The 19,788-nt window shown below is 40.1% G+C and overlaps 1 protein-coding gene across 1 annotated transcript in view; it reads left to right on the top strand.

The window, feature by feature from the left end:
• Window positions 1-19,788, top strand: part of IRAK3 (interleukin 1 receptor associated kinase 3) — a 50,550-nt gene that overhangs the window by 1,693 nt on the left and 29,069 nt on the right. Inside the window, exons 2-4 of the mRNA XM_059402530.1 lie at window positions 15,307-15,489; window positions 18,305-18,369; window positions 18,993-19,047. Coding sequence (XP_059258513.1) covers window positions 15,307-15,489; window positions 18,305-18,369; window positions 18,993-19,047 — 303 coding nt within the window. The remainder of the gene's footprint in view (window positions 1-15,306; window positions 15,490-18,304; window positions 18,370-18,992; window positions 19,048-19,788) is intronic.

The raw sequence follows: 19,788 nt of genomic DNA, 5'->3' as shown, positions 1-19,788 counted from the left end.
TGATGCCTTCTTATGGCAAAATTACCCTAGAATATAATTTTCATACTAAAACATGTTTATCCCTTTAAATTTATTCTTTGGTGTTTTCAGGGCACTTGCAAGTGCCCTTCTTAATTAAATTCTAGGTGAAATGGTAACGTAAAATACTATTTGTCATCAATGTGGCTCCCAGTTTTCTTAATATTTTTTGCTTAGTTATCATAGTCTGTGGCATGAAGGTTTATGCTAGATGATGTCTTTTTATATCCATGTGGAAAGTTGGCTTTACAACCATTCTCTGCAGTCATTGGGAAGTTGAGCAACTGCCTTTTGGAAGTCTTGAGTGTGATCACTGGAAATAATTCAGGGGGAAAAAATCTTTGTTTTATTAAGTACAGGCACTTTTGTTAGATTTGATCTTCCATGGTGACACATTTAATGTTAGTTGAAAATAAGCACAATCATGTCAAAACAACTCAGCCTTTATTCTCTGAAACATCTTTTTTTTTTTTTTTTTTTTTAAGCAATACTAGCAAAAGACCTATGAGAAAAAAAGTTTTGTTGTTAATGAACAATATGGTCACACTTTGTGGAATGTGGCCGTGGGCTTCTAGGTATATTTAAGAAGCAAAACAAGATCATAGGGAAAGGGAAAAAAATAAGACGGAATCAGGGAGGGAGACAAACCATAAGAGACTCTTAATCATAGGAAATAAACGGGGTTGCTGGGGGAGGGGGGAGGAAGTTGGGGGATGGGGCAACTGGGTGATAGCACATTAAAAAGGGAACGTGATGTTATGAACACTGGGTATTATATAAGACTGATGAATCACTGACCTCTACCTCAGATGCCAACAATACATTCTAAGTTAGTTAATTGAATTTAAATTAAAAAGTGAAAAAAAAAAAACCCTAAAACCATTTGTATATTATAAGGCTCTGTAATTTTAAAGTATGACCCTTATGTAAAAATATCAGAAAATACTTGACTCTTTGACTTCTGGAAAACATAGAGTATGCATTTGGGGGATAAGATCCTTCCCATACCAGATCTTTTGGAAATGGATGACATGGACGTTTTAGGACCCACTGGTTTCCTAGAATGACTACATTCATGAGAGAAGAATGTTTTTGTTGCAGTCCACAGTTAGTCAGTGGGGCCAGGTGGCTATCATAAATGAGTAAAGCACGATGAAGACTGAACATGGAAGAGTGTATGTCCCATCTAGTAGGGGTGGTTAGTTCTCAGTCCCACATCACTGGTGCTTTTCAGGAAGTCCAGCCCAGTATTGCTGCAGTCACTCTCTCTCTCTCTCTCCCTCTCTCTTCTCTGCATTCAAATCCAGACATTCACATTTTACATGGGTTGTCTCATAAAGCATTAACAGTTGCCCTTTGAGGGCTATTATCATCACCGATGTGTTAACGGATGAGGAAACTGTGGTACACATTCATTAAATGACACTTGCCCAAACTGACACAGCTAAGGAGTAGCAGAGCCAGGATTTGAACCATGGCAATTTGGATCACTGCCTGTGCCCTTACCCACAGCCACACTATTCTTCCAGACCATGACTTCCTCAAGTTCACAAGTACTGACTGCTCTGCTCTTTCCGCTCTAAAGTACACTCTCTAAAATAGCCTCTCTAAAGTACACTCATTTCAGCTGTGAAAGAACAATTCAGTGAGCCATTTCAGACATGCAGCCCCATTTTTCTAGTTGTGGAAATCAGTGAAGACCACCCAAATGAGAATAAGCAGAGGCTATTTATTCAAAGCAAGGGAGTTAGCTACCATCACTTGCATTTCACAGAGACCCAAAGGCAAGCAAGGAGTGGAAAAGCTTTGTGGTAGAAAAAAGAGAAGGCTTCAGGTCTTCCACTATTGGAGGAGTTGACATGGAGAAGCTATGGACAGGCTAACTAGCAGAATTGTTTAGGGTGTATATTTGGCTCTTTCAAGATGGTCCTGAATTGGAAGCAGGGGCGAAAATCAGGGAAGTTGACAGTTGTTAATTGAATCGTAACTATTTGGGACTGATTGCTACAGAGATTATCTTTTGGTTTCTTGGACTAGCTGCTACAGATGCTAACATGACTTCTCAGACTAGTTACTGTGTATAGTAGATTGGCATTCTGGACTGGGTAACGCATGTTGTGAGTCACCATTCTATTTTTGTATAGAGTCTGGCCATTGTTCCTTTGTATATTCTTTCATAGGAGAAGAATCTGAAATGCCTATTTCTTGATTCTCTAGCTTAATTTACTGTGCACATAGCTAGACTACGTAGCTCTGAAAGGAGACCTAGTACAGAGCAGCTGCTTCATGAATTATTGGCTCAGCCAGAAGGGAAGCCTGACTCAACTCAGGGTGGTTGAGGGCACTGCCCATGTTAAATAGATGCTGAGTTTCCCTATTGGCATGGGGAAAGGAGAAAGACGGGAAGAGGTAGAGGGAGGGAAAACTTGACCTTAGAGGGTGAAGGCGAGAGTGCTGGAAGACTGAATCAGGGACGCAGTCCCTTTTATGCTCAGGACAGCAAAGAGCCTGAAGATACAGAGTGTCCAAAATTCCATGTAGAAAACAATGCAGTGTAATAGTTAAGACTGTCTCAAGCTGATCATGATGCTTGATGATGGTGAATATCAGATGACATTTACAAAGGCAGCTCTGCCATAGATCATATGGCAGCTTGGTTGTTCACAAACCGGAATCATCTGTGTGATCTTTTAAAGATACAAATGCCAGAGTTCCTGGGTGGCTCAGTCAGTTAAGCATCTGCCTGCAGCTCAGGTCATGATCTCAGAGTCCTGGGATCAAGCCCTGCGTCGGGCTTTCTGCTCAGCATGGAACCTGCCTCTCTCACTCCCTCTGCTTCTCATTCCCACCACCCCCCCACTCCAGATTGTGCGCGCTCTCTTGCTCCCTCTCTATCTCTCTCTCTCAAATAAATAAATAAATAAATAAGATAGAAATGCTTAGGTCCCACACCCAGAGCTGTTGATTCAGCATTTGCTTTAAGGATCCAGCATCTTTCTGTTTTTTGCAGAGGTGAGTCTGATGCCCAGCCTGGCTTGGGAGCCATTGCTCTGGCCAAATTCTCTACTTTAGTAGCATCTTAATATAGCAGTTATTTTACCACACTCTTTCACTTCTCCACTTAATTGTTTTTTATCCTTAAACATATTCTTCATATTACTCCTCAAGTCCCTTTTGTCACATATGGTTATTAAGAAGAGGAAATCACAAGGTAATACATTCTCTGGTCGATGATGATTTTATGGCTTTGTAATGAAAGGAGGAGCCCAAGCTGAAAATGTTACTGATCTTATACTCCCTTCCAGACGTGGTAATAGAGCCTCTGGTGACAAGTCATTTCATTACATTATCATAGGGTAGTACTTGAATTAAATTATTTGGAGAAGTGCACACCATGACCCATTTCAACACTTGTGATACCCTGGGAAAGAAACCCTTTTACAGGTAGTCTGGAATGGGTTGTATTCAGTTTTTTTCCCTCTGAAAAAAAGAAATGAAATTATCATAGAAATTATTAATCACTTTAAAGCAAATTAAGTATAAAATCACATTAAATGTGTCTTTGAATATTCAACAAAGAATCAAAATAATAGTCCTAATAATAATAAAAGCTGCCATCTATCCAGGGCTTGCTCTTTGCCAGACACTCTCTGCTAAGCACTTCTTGTGGATTATGTCATTTGTCACAAAAATTCTATGAGGTAGGTATTTTTCCTATTTCCACTTCATAGGTAAGGAAACTGACTCTCAGAGAATTTAAGTAACTTAAGTTACGGTCTAGTAAAGTGCAGACTAGGATTCTAATCAGATGGTCAGACTCCAGAGCCTATGTTCTTTAAAAAAAAAAAAAAAATTTAGATAGATTTTATTATTTAGAACAGTTTTAAATTTACAGAAAAAATTAGGAGATTGTACCAAAAATTCTCATCTTTTATATCTTCTGCTTATACTCTCCATCCAGTTCCCCTGTTATTAACATCTTACATTAGTATGGCACAATTGTTACAATGTCAGTATATTATTATTATCAAAGTCAATATTTTATTCAGATTTCCTTCATTTTTTTCCTAACCCCCCTTCTCTCTCCCAGGATCCTATCCGAGATTACATTTAGTCATCATGTATCCTCGGGCCCCTCTTCACTGTGATCGAGTCTCAGACTTTTCTAGTTTTTGATGACCTTAACGGTTCTGAGGAGTACTGGTCAGTACTGGCCTACCATTTTGTAGAATGTCTTTTGATCAAGATTTTACTGATGTTTTACTCATGATTAGACTGAGGTTACGGGTTTCTGAAAGGCAGGGGCACGTGGGTGGCTCAGTTAGCTAAGCGTCTGCCATTGGCTCAGGTCATGATTCCCAATGTCCTGAATCAGGCTCCCTGCTGAGTGGGGAGCCTGTTTCACTGCCTGCCACTCCCCTCTGCTTCTGTGGTGACGTGCTCGCTCTCTTTTTCTGAGACAAATGTATAAGCAGAATCTTTTTTAAAAATTTTGAAAAACAGATTTTTTGAGAGGCAGACTGCAGAGGTAAAGTGCCATTTTCAGGACATCATATCAGGGATACCCACTGTTTATGTGACTTACCCCTGTTGACATTAACCAGAGTTGAGGTCATATCCATCGATTTGCTTTGCTGATACTCTCTCTCTTCCCCTCTTCACATATGCTTTGGAAGGAAGTCACTAAGTGCAGCGTACACTTAAGGAACGAGGAGTGATGCCTCCCCACCTTGAAAGTGGAGTAGAGCCTGTGTTCTTTTGACGACCACGGAATTTCTCCCATCTTACAGTGTTCTTTCTAGATCTTATTTTTAGTCTAAGTTACCACCCCATTTCTCTGTTCCCTTTAAGGTGAAATTCTGTAAAAGGGCTACTTATATTTCAGGCCCTCCATTCTCCCTGGAACCTGCTCCAATATGGCTCTCACACCCACTCTTCCATTAAAATACCTCTCATCCTGGGACGCCTGGGTGGCTCGGTTGGTTGAGTGACTGCCTTTGGCTCAGGTCGTGATCCCGGAGTCCCGGGATTGGGTCCTGCTTCGGGCTCCCAGCTCCATGAGGAGTCTGCTTCTCCCTCTAGCCTTCTCCCCTGTCATTCTCTCTCTCACTCTCTAGCAAATAAATAAATTAAATTAAATTAAATAAACACCTTAAAAAAAAAAAAAAAAACAACTCCAAGTCCCAGGGGCTAAAGCCAATGGTCAGTGCTCAGTTTCCTCTTATTTGATACACTTCCTTCCTCCTTGAGGCACTTTCTTTCCTTCTAGAACTTACACTGTTTATTTTCTTCTCATCTTACAGGTTCCTCTTTATCTCTCTGACATCCCCGAGTACCCGTGGAATTAGTCCACAGACCTATGTATCTACCATACCCACGATCTTGCCGGTTCCATCCATATGCTGATAACTGCCCCGGGTCTAGCTTGCATCTCCCTCTCCGACATCAGCACCATCTCTTCTATTTGCCTACTTGACAGACGTCTCCAATGTAACAGCCCAGAAAAGCTTCGCTCCACCAAAGATTTTCCCCATCTTGGCTAATGGCAACCCCATCCTTCACTTGTTCAGGCTGAAAATACTGGTCTTCTTGCTTTCTTGCCAAACCACATTCATGTCTCTAAGTCTATGTTGTTAATTCTGCCTTCAGGCTCTATCTAATAATCCGACTGTTTCTTAGGACTGCCTGGTCCAAACCACCATCAGGTCCCACTGATGCCAGTGGGCCAGGAGCCTCTTTTAAAGATTATTTATTTATTTATTTGACACACACACACACACACACACACACACAGAGAGAGAGAGAGAGAAGGAGGGAGAGAGCAGCAGAGGGAGAAGCAGGATCCCTGCTGAGCAAGTAGCCAGATGCAGGGCTCCATCCCAGGATCCCAGGATCATGACCTGAGCCGAAGGCAGACGCTTAACGACCCACTGAGCCACCCAGACACCCCTTTCAGCAGCCTCTTAACTGGGCTCCCTGCTACTGCCCTTGCCCTCCTGGAGTTCCTTTTCAGCCAGCAGCCAGTGAGCTAAGGTCATTGTCCTATTCAGAACCCTTCAGTAGCTTCCCTTCTCACAGTAAACCCCAAAGTCCTATATGGCTTTTCTCCCTTCCTTCTTGTTTGCCCCATGCCAGCTGCATCGGCCTCTCCTGGCACATGCCAGAAACATTTTCCCTGCAGGTAACCCTGAGGCTTATTTCTTCACTTCCTTTGTATTTTTAACTATTATCTACTCTGACCACTTTATAAAAATTGACACCACTGTGGTCCTTATGCTCCTTTCCTGCTTCGATTGCCTTCACATCACTTATTGTCACTCAAACACTTTATCTCTCTTCATTTGTTTTTTGCCCATCTAGATAACAGGCTTCAAGGGGAAAAGAGATGTTTTGTTTGCCTTGTTTCTTGCTTGCTCCTCGAGCATCTAAAATTGTACCTAGCACAGAGTAGGCATTCTGTAAATATATGTGATTGAATGAATGATGAACAGATGCCTGCTAAACATCCAAAGCTCGTGGGGAAGAGTATTAAACAAAGCACTGTACTAGATACAAGTTGTGGTCCCTGCTTGTCGAGATTTTCCAATTTGATTTTGCCAATTGGTAGAGGCAGTAGGCCTATACAGATTCTATAAAGAAGTTGAACAAAGGAAGAAAGTGAGGAGAAACAGTACCGATCATTACCCAGGTATGGAATCACACAGCTTCTGAGCTTTAGCCTGAAACGCTGGTGTTGAGGGTGAACTGTTCTTAAATTGTTTCCCAGAGGTAGTTAATGTTACATGCGTACCTGAATCTGGGCTTGAGGGAGCAGGGCACATGGAAGGATACCTGAGAAATCACGCACAGCCCTGCCATGGAAAATAAGTCCTGCTCAAGTATGGGTCAAAAGTAAACATAAGCTTAAGTATGGCTCAGAATTACTTCTCATAAAATGTATTAGCTGGTGGGTGTTATTGCGGTAGTCTGGTAAGAGGAGTTGAGCCAACTCACACATTTGACTTTTGTTTGACTTCTTTTGCAATTAAAAATGTCTTCAGTTGTGTGTTGTTTTAAAGAAGAAGGCCTTGGGGCGCCTGGGTGGCTCAGTGGGTTAAGTGTCTGCTCGGGTCATGATCCTGGAGTCTGAGGACTGAACCCTGCATTGAGCACTGCGCCAGGCGCTCTGCTCGGTGGGGTGTCTGTTTTCCCTCTCCCATTGCTCCGCCCCCTGCTTGACACTCTCTCTCTCTCTCAAATAAATAAAGTCATAAATGAATGAATGAATGAATAAATAGAAGGCCTGTGTTGTGTGCTTTGTAGAAAGAAAGAACAGAGGCATCTTTTCCTTTTCCCATCATGTTATTTCAAAAACAAACTGTGCAGTCTTAACTTACTAGGGATTTTGGCTTGGGGTTTTATGCAAATACAGATTCCAAACAAGGGTGTGTTGCCTTATTCTAAAAAACCCCTTCAGAGAGCTATTTGCATATGGAGTGATTTCTGCAGTTGAATTCCCCAGTGGTTAGCACCACCTAGATAGTTCTGCCCTCTCAAAACAAAGCCTGAAAGGAACTTTGAACATTAAATGATTATTAACAATCAGTGTCTTCAGGTAAACTAATCTCTGAACTTTTCAGGTGGACTTTTTGGCTTCTGTTCTGCCAAGATGCCTTTCAAACGAAAGATTTGCCTTCCAAAAAACAATGTTTGGGGGTGCCTGGGTGGCTTAGGGGGTTAAAACCTCTGCCTTCGGCTCAGGTCATGTTTCCAGGGTCCTGGGATCGAGTCCCACGTCAGACTCTCTGCTCAGCAGGGAGCCCGATTCCCTTCCCCTTCTCCGCCTGCCTCTCTGCCTACTTGTGGTCTCTGTCTGTCAAATAAATAAATAAAATCTTTAAATAAAAACAAAAACAACCCCCCCCCCAGTATTTTAAATAATGCTTAACTGCAGCATATTTTTCTTAATTTATCTTTTCCTTTAGAATGCTCGAGTTTACCAACGCAATTAGTCATTGAGAAGTTTACTTTTTGTTTAGTACTCTGAATAAACAAAGTTCTGTGTTCTGGAAGAAAACAAGGAAGATTAGAGAAAACCATGAATACTGAAGGCTGTAACTAACTTGTCAGGAGTCTGCATTCCTCTCTCATCACTCTGAAGCTCTTGTTTTCTAGAATCTGTTCCAAATGAAGTATACATTTTATGGATGCTAAATAATGCTGTTTCGTGGTGTTTCTGGGCAGAATGCATCATCGCTGAAGAAAAGCTATTAAGATTGCACTGTGAATCCCCAGTTAGAGAAAGAGAAAATGTATTTCATGTCTCATCCTGAAAGTAACCCCACACATGCAGTATCCATTTCAGCTGAGCCTGTATCCGTTTTACACGGTGAACTAGTACTATTGGAAAACACTTTGCTGGGCGCCTGGGTGGCTCAGTGGGTTAAGCCTCTGCCTTTGGCTCTGGTCATGATCTCAGGGTCCTGGGATCGAGCCCCGCATAGGGCTCTCTGCTTAGCAGGGAGCCTCCTTCCCCCCTCTCTCTCTGCCTGCCTCTCTGTCTACTTCTGATTTCTCTTCTCTGTTAAATAAATAAATAAAATCTTAAAAACAAGAAGAAAGGAAGAAAAACACCTTGCTTTATATAGACCTGGGGCAAACCCAGAACCCTCTGACCCTGCTCAGTGTTAGGAAACCCAAACCTCAGCTCTGTTGGCATAGGTGGTGCCTCAAGTAACAGGATGACAGGGCCCAGAATTGTGGCCTGTTGCCCTTTTAAAAGGGAAATTCAGAAAGTTAAAAATGGTAATAGAATTATGTGGGAAATCTGACTTGAAAAGTTAACTCCAGATCTCCTTGGCAGCTGTAAGCTGTTCTTTTCCTACTGTGAGGATTGTGAGCCATAGAGTGTTTTTACCTTTCTGTGTGCGAATATTGTTGGTGACATGCCTGCTAGTATTGCCACCAGATGGATTCTCCCACAACTGGAGCTACTCTCTTGGCGTCACCTCCTCAAAAGTCTTCTACTGACCTCGAGTTTGCTTTCAGGATGTTTTCAGTCTGTATGCTATCACTCAGGGCCTCTGTCTGTCACTCAGCAAATCTGCTATGTGTCGAGTGGTTCGTACCAAGGTAACACAGAAACTCTATGGGGCTTGTTCACCCCTTCTTTAACATGAAGCCTCCGCTGTAAGCCTACCCGCCTCCTCTTGACCCTATCAGGCCCTTTCCTTCCCTTCTGGAACAATTCCCCACCTGACTGATTCTCTTCTTTCAGCCCTTAAACCTTGCCCCAATCTATCCCCATTGTAAAGGGAGCGGATGTTGTAACCGAACCAACACGAGTCCGCCACGCCTTGGTGAGTCAGGCACCAGGTTCAGTTGTCCCACAAAGAAAACTTTCATCTGTAGCAAATAAGAAGATCACAGGGGTGGGGTGGGGGTGGGGTTGGTTTCCAAAGCCAGGACTCCTACAGAGAGGGTGAATGGGTTCCTCTTGTTTAGGGTTAGGAGGAATATTTAGCTAGGGAACTGTGTTGTCCTCAGTAGAGGCAGGCAAGAGGTCACATCCTCTACGGATCTTGTGTGCTGTGTTAAAGAGGCTGAAGCTCCCCCTTGGGCAGAGATCTTCATATTATGATGAAGTAAAGGTAGATCATTCCAGAGGCCACTCCGTGGTCTACCTGCAGAGACTCATGCCAGGTTTAACTCAAATGGTCTGGGTGGTCTGGACCAACAGGAGGTCTTGTGAGGGCAGAAGCCATACCCTGGAGGAGTGGTTTTGGGGTTTCACTTCTCTGAGTTAAGGGGAAAGCTGGAAAGAAGAGCTTAGGGAAAAATATAAGAAAAAGTGTACAAGCAGGGGGGCAGGCAGTAAAGGCCAGGTCTTGGGGTCTAACTGGTGACAATGTCACTCCCTCACACTCCTCCCTGACTGTGGGACTCCACAAGGGTGTCCTCTCTCCTGTCTATCCCAAAGTCATGTCATGTCTTATGCCAAAGATTCAAGTTGGAGGGGGACCTGGGTTTTTTTTAAGTTTATTTATGGGTTTTTTTTTAGTGACCTCTACGCCCATGGTGGGGCTTGAACTCACAAATCCTGAGCTCAAGTGTCACATGCTCTTCTGACCAAACCAGCCAGGTCCCCCCAGAGGAAGCTGTTTTTTTTTTTTTTTAAGCCTATTGTATTTTGCATAGATATTAATAACTGGTAGAGTTCATTATGCCTATTTTATGCCTAATACTCTATAAATAGTAGCCACTAATTTACTAATAGAAAAAGTAGAAACCTAAATTTTCACTTTGCTGAAATTTGATATTTAGTGTTCCCCTGTTGGCATGTTAATTTGGAGACTGGGAAGTGTTCTAAACACTGGGGTATTTTAAGGTCATCCTATAAACAGTAGACTAGAGAAACTTGGTGTCTGTTTTGGGAGGGATTTCAAATGGATTTCAAAGGATATTAATTAATGACAAGTTTGAAACTGCTCAGTGACTTGCCTGGAGTTGCACCATAGGTCAATGGCAGAGCCACCACTGAACCCACATTTTCATGCATATATCCAGAGGCCACAGGGTCCTTGGTCTTGACTGGTGACTTTCTCTTCTAAAGACAATATAACCTCAGAGTTCATTCTTTTATCTTGTTTTCCACTGAAAAGTCTGGTGATTCTCTTTTTCCTCCCCAATGTAGTATATTCCATTTAATAATTCCTTGACAATTGGTCTCTCTTTAGAAAGACTTACAGTTTTCAACTTGGCTCATGCTCCAGAAACCACTCCTGTAAGAAGCCTTCCATAATGGTCTCATCTTTTTTTTTTCTTTCTAAGACTTTATAAGATTTTATTCTTAAGTAATCTCTACACGGAACGTTGGGCTTGAACACACCACCCTAAGATCAAGAGTCCCATGCTCCACTGGACAGAGCCAGCCAGGTGCCCCCAGGATGCCTCCATCTTTAGTTAGGGAAACCTCTTCTTACTTCACACATGCTTTTTTCTTTTCCTTTTTCTTTTCTTTCTTTTCTTTTCTTTTTTTTTTTTTTTTTTTAAGATTTACTTATTTACTTGAGAGAGAGAGAGAATGCATGAGCATGGGGAGGGACAGAGGGAGAGAGAGAATCCAAAGCAGACTCCACACTGAGCATGGAGCCTGACACGGGGTATGATCTCATGACCCTGAGATCGTGACCTGAGCTGAAATCAAGAGCCAGGCACTCAACTGACAGAGCCACCCAGGCACCCCTCTACTCACACTTGATGTATGCAGTTACTGTACTGCTAGCACATCAAACCAATGTTCCAACTTGTTAAAAAAAAAAAAAAGTGAAATTCAATCAAGTAAATCTGAAGATCTAATTGGCTTTCTTTAGTGATTCATGAATCAGTCTGTATCCCATCTAGCAAACAGGGAAGTTCAGGGAGTTGTACAAGATGGAAGGTTTCTATAGGAAAGATGGTGGGTCAAGAAAGTTATTAGCAAAAGAAAAGGATTTGTCCTGGCAAGATCACTTTCCCTTAAGGAGAAGAACAAAGTTTCTTATCATGAAGATGATCTCATCTTCCTTTGGGGATAGAAAGAGCCCATGTAACAGATTACTTCATTGGCCCTGATTAGAAAATTTCTGACTGACTACGATTTATATTTCTGAGGGAGGTTGAAACTCCAGTTAGATTAGATATTAAGCCCTGTTTGGTGACTTGGCCTACGTGACGCCCTTTGGGGCCCATGGTTTTCTTTTTAACAAACTATACTGATTTGCACTATTTCCCCTAAGAGCTTCTAGAAATAGTGAAATAAAATGTTTATGAAAATTGTGCCTCAACCAAATAGGCAGACTACGTCATCAAAAAGAAATACATTAAAATAGTTACGATGTCTTGCCAAATAGTCTTGCTTTGAAGGTCCCCTTCCTTTTTTTTTTTTTTTTTTTTTTTTTGTAGTGATAAGCTATCTAAAATTTATATGGACATTTGGATAGTCCTTGTCTCTTGATGAGACATCATCTCTTCTAAGAAAGAAATAATAAAAATATTCTTGCCAGAACTTAAAATATGGAAGAAAGGCAAAGACATTCCAACTTAATGATGTCAGATAATTTATTGTAGCTGTTTTTTCCTCTGCAGCCTAAGCATCCACTCATATGGAATGTCTCAACTTCATCATCCTTTGACATGTAGTCACAAAAGCTGCCACTTCCTTTCACTCTTCTCTGAGTGACTGAAGCAATAGAACACCCAAGATAAAACTTTGTGTGTATTAATGAGGGTGGACCCAAGTGAGACTGCAGGAAAATCACCACTAAAATCACTCAGTGGTTGACATGATAAAAGTGTGCCTTTTGCTCATGGGAAGAGGGTTGAAGGTCCAGGCCTCCATGTGTTGGCCCAGCATTCCAGGCTGCTTTGATCCTGAGGCTCTCCCATATCGGCATGTCCTGCCACAGCAATCTGCTATTGCTGTGGCAGGAATGGGAGCCTGGTGCGTTGTGCCCTGGCTCTTCTGTGTTTCTGGCTGAAAGAGATACACAGACATAACTAACCCAAGCCAGGACCCAAGGTAACTAACCCAAGACCTAATCCTTCCTCTCTGGTGGGGTAGAGACAGGAAATGTTGGTGGGCACTGGTAATACTTACCACATCAGTTTTGGGTTCACAGAAAGAAGGGCAGTTATGATTTCATATTGTGATCTCTGTCAACTTTCAGGATTTACTTATACTGTCAGCAAAAACATAAAGCTAGAGGAAATAGAAGGACCCAGCAAAAGGTGGAGGGACGGAAAATGTAGGGAGAAGGGATGCCATATTGGATCAGAAGATGTTTGCCTTTCTGATATCTTGATTGAGATACTGTAACTGGTGTAGGAGCTTCCTAAGAAATTGTTTTTAAACTTCAGAGTCTGAAATAGAACACAGATAGTTCCCTAGGGAGTTTATTACGTGTCTCCGATCTGAGCCCCTGTTCGTCTTTTAAAAGGACAGCAATATTTGGAGAATATCATTGATGAATAGGTACATCCTTCAATGAGATTACCTTGGTTACTGCTGGAGAGGAGCTTCCAAATTTATGTGCGGCAGAGGAAGAGAAGGCTGATTTCCATGACCAGTTATGGTGAAATATTGGGGGTCCCCATGACCACACTCAGATGATGATAGGATTTTATCTACTGATGTGTATCTGACTTCCTAACTTTTTTAGACTTTCCAGAGGATAAAGGTAGGAGAGAATGCTGCCATCACCATCACTGACTCCCAATCACATTGCTAATTTTAGTGCTCAAGATGACTGGGTTAATCTGGGAGCATTGTCCCAGGGGCCAGAAAGACACCCATTTGATCTGTCATTTGGTTTCTTTCCCCCTCCTTTGCCTTAAAATACACTTCAAGATTTGGAAGTTGTGCAGAGAATCCCATTAACTTGGGGTGTCATACAAACTCATATACTCTCAGTAAGTACAGCTTCAAGATATTTATACCAGACCTTAAATAAGTCATATATTCTGTTTTTGAGCAATTGAAATCCTAATATCCCAGTAGAACGTTTCCCCCGATGCTACCCAGATATTAACTTTTAATTGCTCAAAATGTTTCAGCAGCAGGAGAGTATTGAACAAAAATTTAAAACAGCATTCCATTAAAACTGCAACACATGAACCTAACTATGAGTAACCACACCAAAGGGAGTGATGAAGAAAAGAACTAACCTAGTAACTTTGGGAAAATAAGCTCTTACCTGAATATTCTTAAGCTGAGGGCAAATAGAATGATACGTACATAATGTATTTTAGTTAAAGTGTTTCTCAGAGGGACAAAGAACAAAGAAGTAAAGACATTATAAATAATGAGAGCAAAGTTTCTTGCTGTTTGGGAATAAAGTTACAAATGAGAAAGAGCTGAAATATGCCATGTGGTATTGATTTAGAATTAGAGGTATCCGTATAAAATCATGGTTTTCAAGATGTATACAGACAGAGAAATATAGGTGTGTGGGCTCATGCACATACCTAAGTTTCTTAGCTCTGTCTGCTTGGATGGCCTAGAAGCAATGGAACTCTGGCAGTCATGAAAGCATCTAGCACCTACATCTTGTCCTCTAAATACATTATCTAATAAAAGCAACCAGGACTCCTGGGAAAAGCAATCAATTCCATGGCTGGGGTGCAAAATGAGCCTGGAGCTTCTCATAGGGTCAGAAAATAAGGAAGTGTTCCAGAAACCATGCGGCTATCGGAAGAACGTGGGATCCAACCTGAATGGACAGAGCTGGAATAATTGTGACACCAAAGTCAATAATAATAATACTGGATTTTAATCTGTAGAATAAAATAAACATTCATGAGTCCCTACTGATTTAAATAAGTTAAATAAAGGGGGGGGGAGTGGAGAACACTTTCTTGCAGAAGAATTATAGTAGGAGGAGGAAGGGGAAATAAAAGATCACCATTAAGCAAAGACCACAAAAATTATTATGATATGCACGATCCACTGGTGGATGCAAGTGTTTATGGGTAAAACGTGAGGAGAAACAGCGTATTTCCATAGTCTCAAAGTATCTCCACCAACATAGTTATTAATTTTACAGGGAAAGGTAATGTCATAGTAGAGAAACCCATTAAGGTAGCAGATACCACCTTAACTAAGCAATCAAGTCAGGATCACTAGTATAGGACTTGGACACCATGAACCTCTTGATACTAAACCCTGAAGAAGACGTAATCGTATTACGCTGTCCTTAAACTCAAGGAAAGACTGAAGTCCATGAGAATCGGGATTAAGAAGTGCCAACAGGGGCGCCTGGGTGGCTCAGTGGTTGGACCGCTGCCTTCGGCTCAGGTCATGATCTCAGGGTCCTGGGATCAAGCCCTACATCGGGCCCTCTGCTCAGCAGGGAGCCTGCTTCCTCCTCTCTCTCTGCCTGCCTCTCTGCCTGCTTGTGATCTCTTTCTGTCAAATAAATAAATAAAATCTTTAAAAAAAAAAAAAAGAAGTGCCAACAAATGGCACTGTGGGAAACTGGGTAGGATCATAGAACAGGAAAAGGACATTTGTAGAAAGAACTGGTGAACATAAAATAAGGTCTGCAGTTGAGTTATGACTGGTTCTGAACATTGTACGAGGTAATGTAAAATGGTAACATGGGAAGTTGGGTGGGAAGTAGACGCTGAAATTAGTTCAAAATCAAAAGTATAAATAATATGAAATAAATAGATAAAATACCCCCAAACAAGTATCCCAATCAAAGTAAAAAAAAATTATTATTATTAATATATATATATATATATTGGTTCTTCCCATTGCAATTTCCACAGCGGAGCGACTTTCAAACAGCTGGCTGGATGTTCGTCATATTGAAAAATATGTAGACCAAGGTAAAAGTGGAACAAGAGAATTACTTTGGTCCTGGGCACAGAAAAACAAGACCATCGGAGACCTTTTAGAGATTCTTCAGGAGATGGGGCATCATCGAGCCATCCATTTGATTGTAAACCATGGTAAACATTTTTGATTCTTAAATGTGGCTCTTGGTCCATTTTTGGGCGATGTAATTTTTAAATATAAATATTGCCTTTTATTCAAGATATTGACTGGTCATGTTGTGTCATTTGATTCCATACCTGAGGCTTTCTCTAAAGGCTTTTATTACTTTTTGTTGTTGTTGTCGTTATTTTCTTTCCTTATTGCCTAAGTTATACAACACATTCCTTTCTACCACTTGTTCAGTTTTTAAAATTTTTTACTTAGAAACTATATGTTTTAAAGTGTAGAATCAGTTCTCCACCCAAAACTCTGAACCTATTTGAATCATAACCAGAATCACAATATTTGAGTAAAATATACTTTTATAATTAGTTTTATTATATGATTAGAAGTCAAAATATAATTGGGTTCCCCTCCCTGTATTTTATTTTATTTTTGAAGATTTATTTATTCATTTGAGAGAGAGAGAGAAAGAGAGAGCACTCACACACACACGTGTGTGCGAGGTACAAAGGGGGAGAGGGACAGAGAGAGAGGGAGAGAGATAGTCCTTGTGCAGGACCCAGGGCTCCATTCCAGGACCCTGAGACCAGGACCTGAACCAAAACCAGCAGCTTAGCCCACAGAGCCACCCAGGCATGCCCCACCCACTCCACCCCACCCACTGTATTTTAGGACAAATGATATCTACAAACTAACCCTGGGATGTATCTTTTATCTTTACTGCTGTGTTTATGCCATGGCCTCTAATTTTACCATACTTATCTGCTATCCATTTCACAGTGGCCTAACCTTTCCCTCCTGTCTGTTTCTGATGCTGTGTCTTGCCTTCCATTTAGAGCAACCTGATAAGTAAAGCTCATGAAGCTCTTTCCATTCATCTTTATCAATAAAATAATTTATTAATGTCACCTGTTCTGTTTATTCCCCTTTAGATTTATTGACCTCAACAAGAGTGATCTTGGGTCTTACCTTACAGACTCTGGGCTCTTAGGCTGAAAATTCTTTTGAATCAGCATCCTTATTCTTTTGGCTTTTTCATCCAGACATATTTTTAGTCCTTGGTCTCATAGAATGATTTGGGTGTTGTTAACTTCATCTTCTATTTTGGAAGAATTTGTAAAGAACCGATGTTAAATTTTGTTCAAATGTTTGGTAGGATTCACCTGTGCTTTTGTTTGTGGGAAATCATAGATTATTAATTCAATTTCTTTCCTTGCAATACATCCATTCAGATTGTTTCTTCTTGAGTTAGTTTTGGCAGTTCGTGACTTTCTAGGAATCTATCTGTCATTTCAATTATCTGATTTTTTTACATACAGGTATTCATCACCTTCTCTTATAATTCTTTTTATGTCTATGAGGTTGGTGGTTGTGTCTCCTCTTTTGTTTTTGGTTTTAGCAGTTTGAATCTCCTTCTTTCTTTCTTGGTTAGTCTATCTAGAGGATTGTCAATTTTGTGATAATTCCAAAGAACCACTTCGGTTGCATTGATTTTTCCCTTTGCTTTTGTTGTCTATTTCATTTATTTCCACTGTAATCTTAATACTTTCTTTCCTTCTGCTTCCTTCGGTTTAGCTTACTCTTTCTTTTCTAGTTCCTTAAGGTGAAAATTCAGGTTCTTGATTTAAGATTTTTCTTCTTTTTTAAGGTAGACATTTACAGCTATAAACTTCCCTTTAAGCACTGCTTCTACTGTGTCCCATAAGTTTTGGTATGTTTTGTTTTCATTTTCACTTATCTCAAAGTATTTTCTGATTTCCTTTGTGATTTCATCTGAACTCATTGGTTCATCCTGAACTCATTGCATCTCCCAACCCTTCCAGAAGATTCCACCAGTGGTTGCTTGGTTGGATTTGTTGTTTAATTTGGTTGCTTATGGATTTGTTGTTTAATTTTCATGTATTTGTGAATTTCCCAAATTTCCTTTTGTTATGAATTTCTATTTAGGTCCATCGTGGTCGGAGAATATGCTTTGTATGATTTCAATCCTTCCAAATTTATTGAGGCTCATTTTATTGCACAGGATACAGTCTATCCTGAGGCTTGTTCAATGTACAGGTGTGAAATATGTGTATATTCTTCTGGATGGAATGTTCTAGAGAATGTCTGCCAGGTCTATTTGGTTTATAGTTTGCTCAAAAAGTCTGTTATTAACTGATTCCATTTTGTTGTCAGTCTTCTAAGCAAAATAATTTTGAAAACACTAGAATACAATCTAAGAAAAACTAGATGAAATAAAATTTTTCTGAAGTCTAAATAAAAATGTCAGACGTGATAGCGAAATAGTTCAGAGTTTTCATCTTTTGTAGGAAGCTACACAGACTGCCTCAATTCAAACAAAACAAAAATTACAGTGTGTATTCGGGAGGGGGTGGTAGGTATTTGTGGTTGAACACACACGTGTGCATGCACGCACACACGCACACATCTCTAACACCTTAAGGCATAAAATGGGATAAAAAATAAACTAATCTCGGGAGATAAAATCCCATGATTGTAAAACTTCAAAATATATGGGCAAAAAGCTGATACAGTGTTGCTTTTTCCTTTCCGTTTTCTGCTTTATGCTCTAATATATTTAATGATATCTAACAATAATTTAAGGTAGGTCTTTGTGTGTTAAGTGAACAAAAGCATGTTTGTATCATTTTTGATCCTTAGAAAGCTATTCACATATGCATACTTGTTACCATTCAGAGAATGACACTGAATTTTAGAAATTAGCATTACTAGGAAGGTGTTTATTTTCACTAAGACAGAAAAAAAAACCTGCTTATTAGAGACATCAATTTTTTCTGCATCTAGCTCCTCTTATTTCTCTTTCAGGAGCATCCGTGAATCCTTCAGAACAGAGGCATCAGGGAGATGGATTTCCAAACATGTTACCCAAGGTAGAGTGTATGTGCATAGATAACGAACCTTGAAGTTGGTTGCATGTATAATTGAGCATGGGAAATGAAACTGTCAGGCAGAAAAAGGCTGGATTTGCAGGTACTTTCCTAAAGCCAGAAAAGCCTTAGTTCTCTCATTACTCTTTGTTTAGTTGGGGATTGAGGAAATTAGAGATTTGTGAATGTTTGAAGAGTGAAAAGCTTTCTCCTCATGGTGATCTGTCATAGATGAGGCTTGGAACTATTCAGAGCGCCATGAGTTATGCATTTGTCTTAATTCAGTTTTTAATTTTCCTCTTTTAGTTGGCATTTTGCATGTTGCTGTTGGTTTTTATTGGAGCAAATAAATTGGCAGTAATCATCTTTTATAGCATTGGAAGTCATTTAAAATTGACTATAACCATGACATTGAGTTTTTGCAGTGGTATGGAAGGCTTAACTGTGTATGGCAATGAATACTATTGGATTAAATAAAGTAACTTTGCTTTCCACTAGATTTCTTCTAAATTAGATTCTACTCTACTGCACTGTATAGTCCAGGGGGAGCTTTGGATTTCTGTTAAGATTCTGTTCTTTCTAGACTTATGAAATGGAATTACTTCAGTATGTATTTCCTCTCTTAGGAAACAGCCCATGTCACAGTGGATAATGTTAGTATTCCTGAACGTAATGAAAAAGGTAAAAAAAAAAATTTTTTTTTTTTTTAATTTTAAATCACGTTTTGCTTTAAGTTAACTTACAGGGAGAAATAACCAATAAACCTATTGATTATTCGTTAATATGCAGGTGTAGGGTAAAATTTTCATGGATATTGAAATACTTGCAGTTTTGACTGACACAGAACTCTGATGGATGATATCTTCTGGTGATATTTTTAAAAAATCCATTGGCCAATGGGGAACATAATGGTGGTCTCTTCCCTTAGAGGGGTTTCATATTTTCCATTAGTGAAATTTGCATTTTTATATGTCATTGGAAAACATTTAAAAATTATACTGAGTTTAATATAGTTTTAGAAATTTCCATAGCCCTTGCAGAGATCTTTAGAGACGCCTGTAGAGCAATGCTGAAGGTCACTATGAAAATCCCGTTATTTTCCTTATCAACTTTATTACTGTATTAGCAGGGAGAATCATTCTGATAAACTTTAATGGCTAGTTAAGGCTCTTTGCCTCCTCTTTTACCACTAGATTTGCATCCATTCTTTGGTTCAGAAGAGAATTAGTAAAGATGGATAAGGTTTTGCTCCTTTAAGATTTAACAGTAAGATCTAAATCAAACATCAAATGTGGAAATACAGCCAAAATTGGGCCTGGAAGGATTTAGCTAAGATTTTCCCTGTAGATATGTATTTGATTACCTTTTAAATATTTTCTCCCAATCTCTGCTTTAGAGGATTTTTTGAAAAGCTGAAACATC

The sequence above is a fragment of the Mustela nigripes genome, chromosome 6, assembly GCF_022355385.1.
Source record: "Mustela nigripes isolate SB6536 chromosome 6, MUSNIG.SB6536, whole genome shotgun sequence".
Lineage (NCBI taxonomy): Eukaryota > Metazoa > Chordata > Mammalia > Carnivora > Mustelidae > Mustela > Mustela nigripes.
This window is presented reverse-complemented; position numbering and strand designations above follow the sequence as displayed.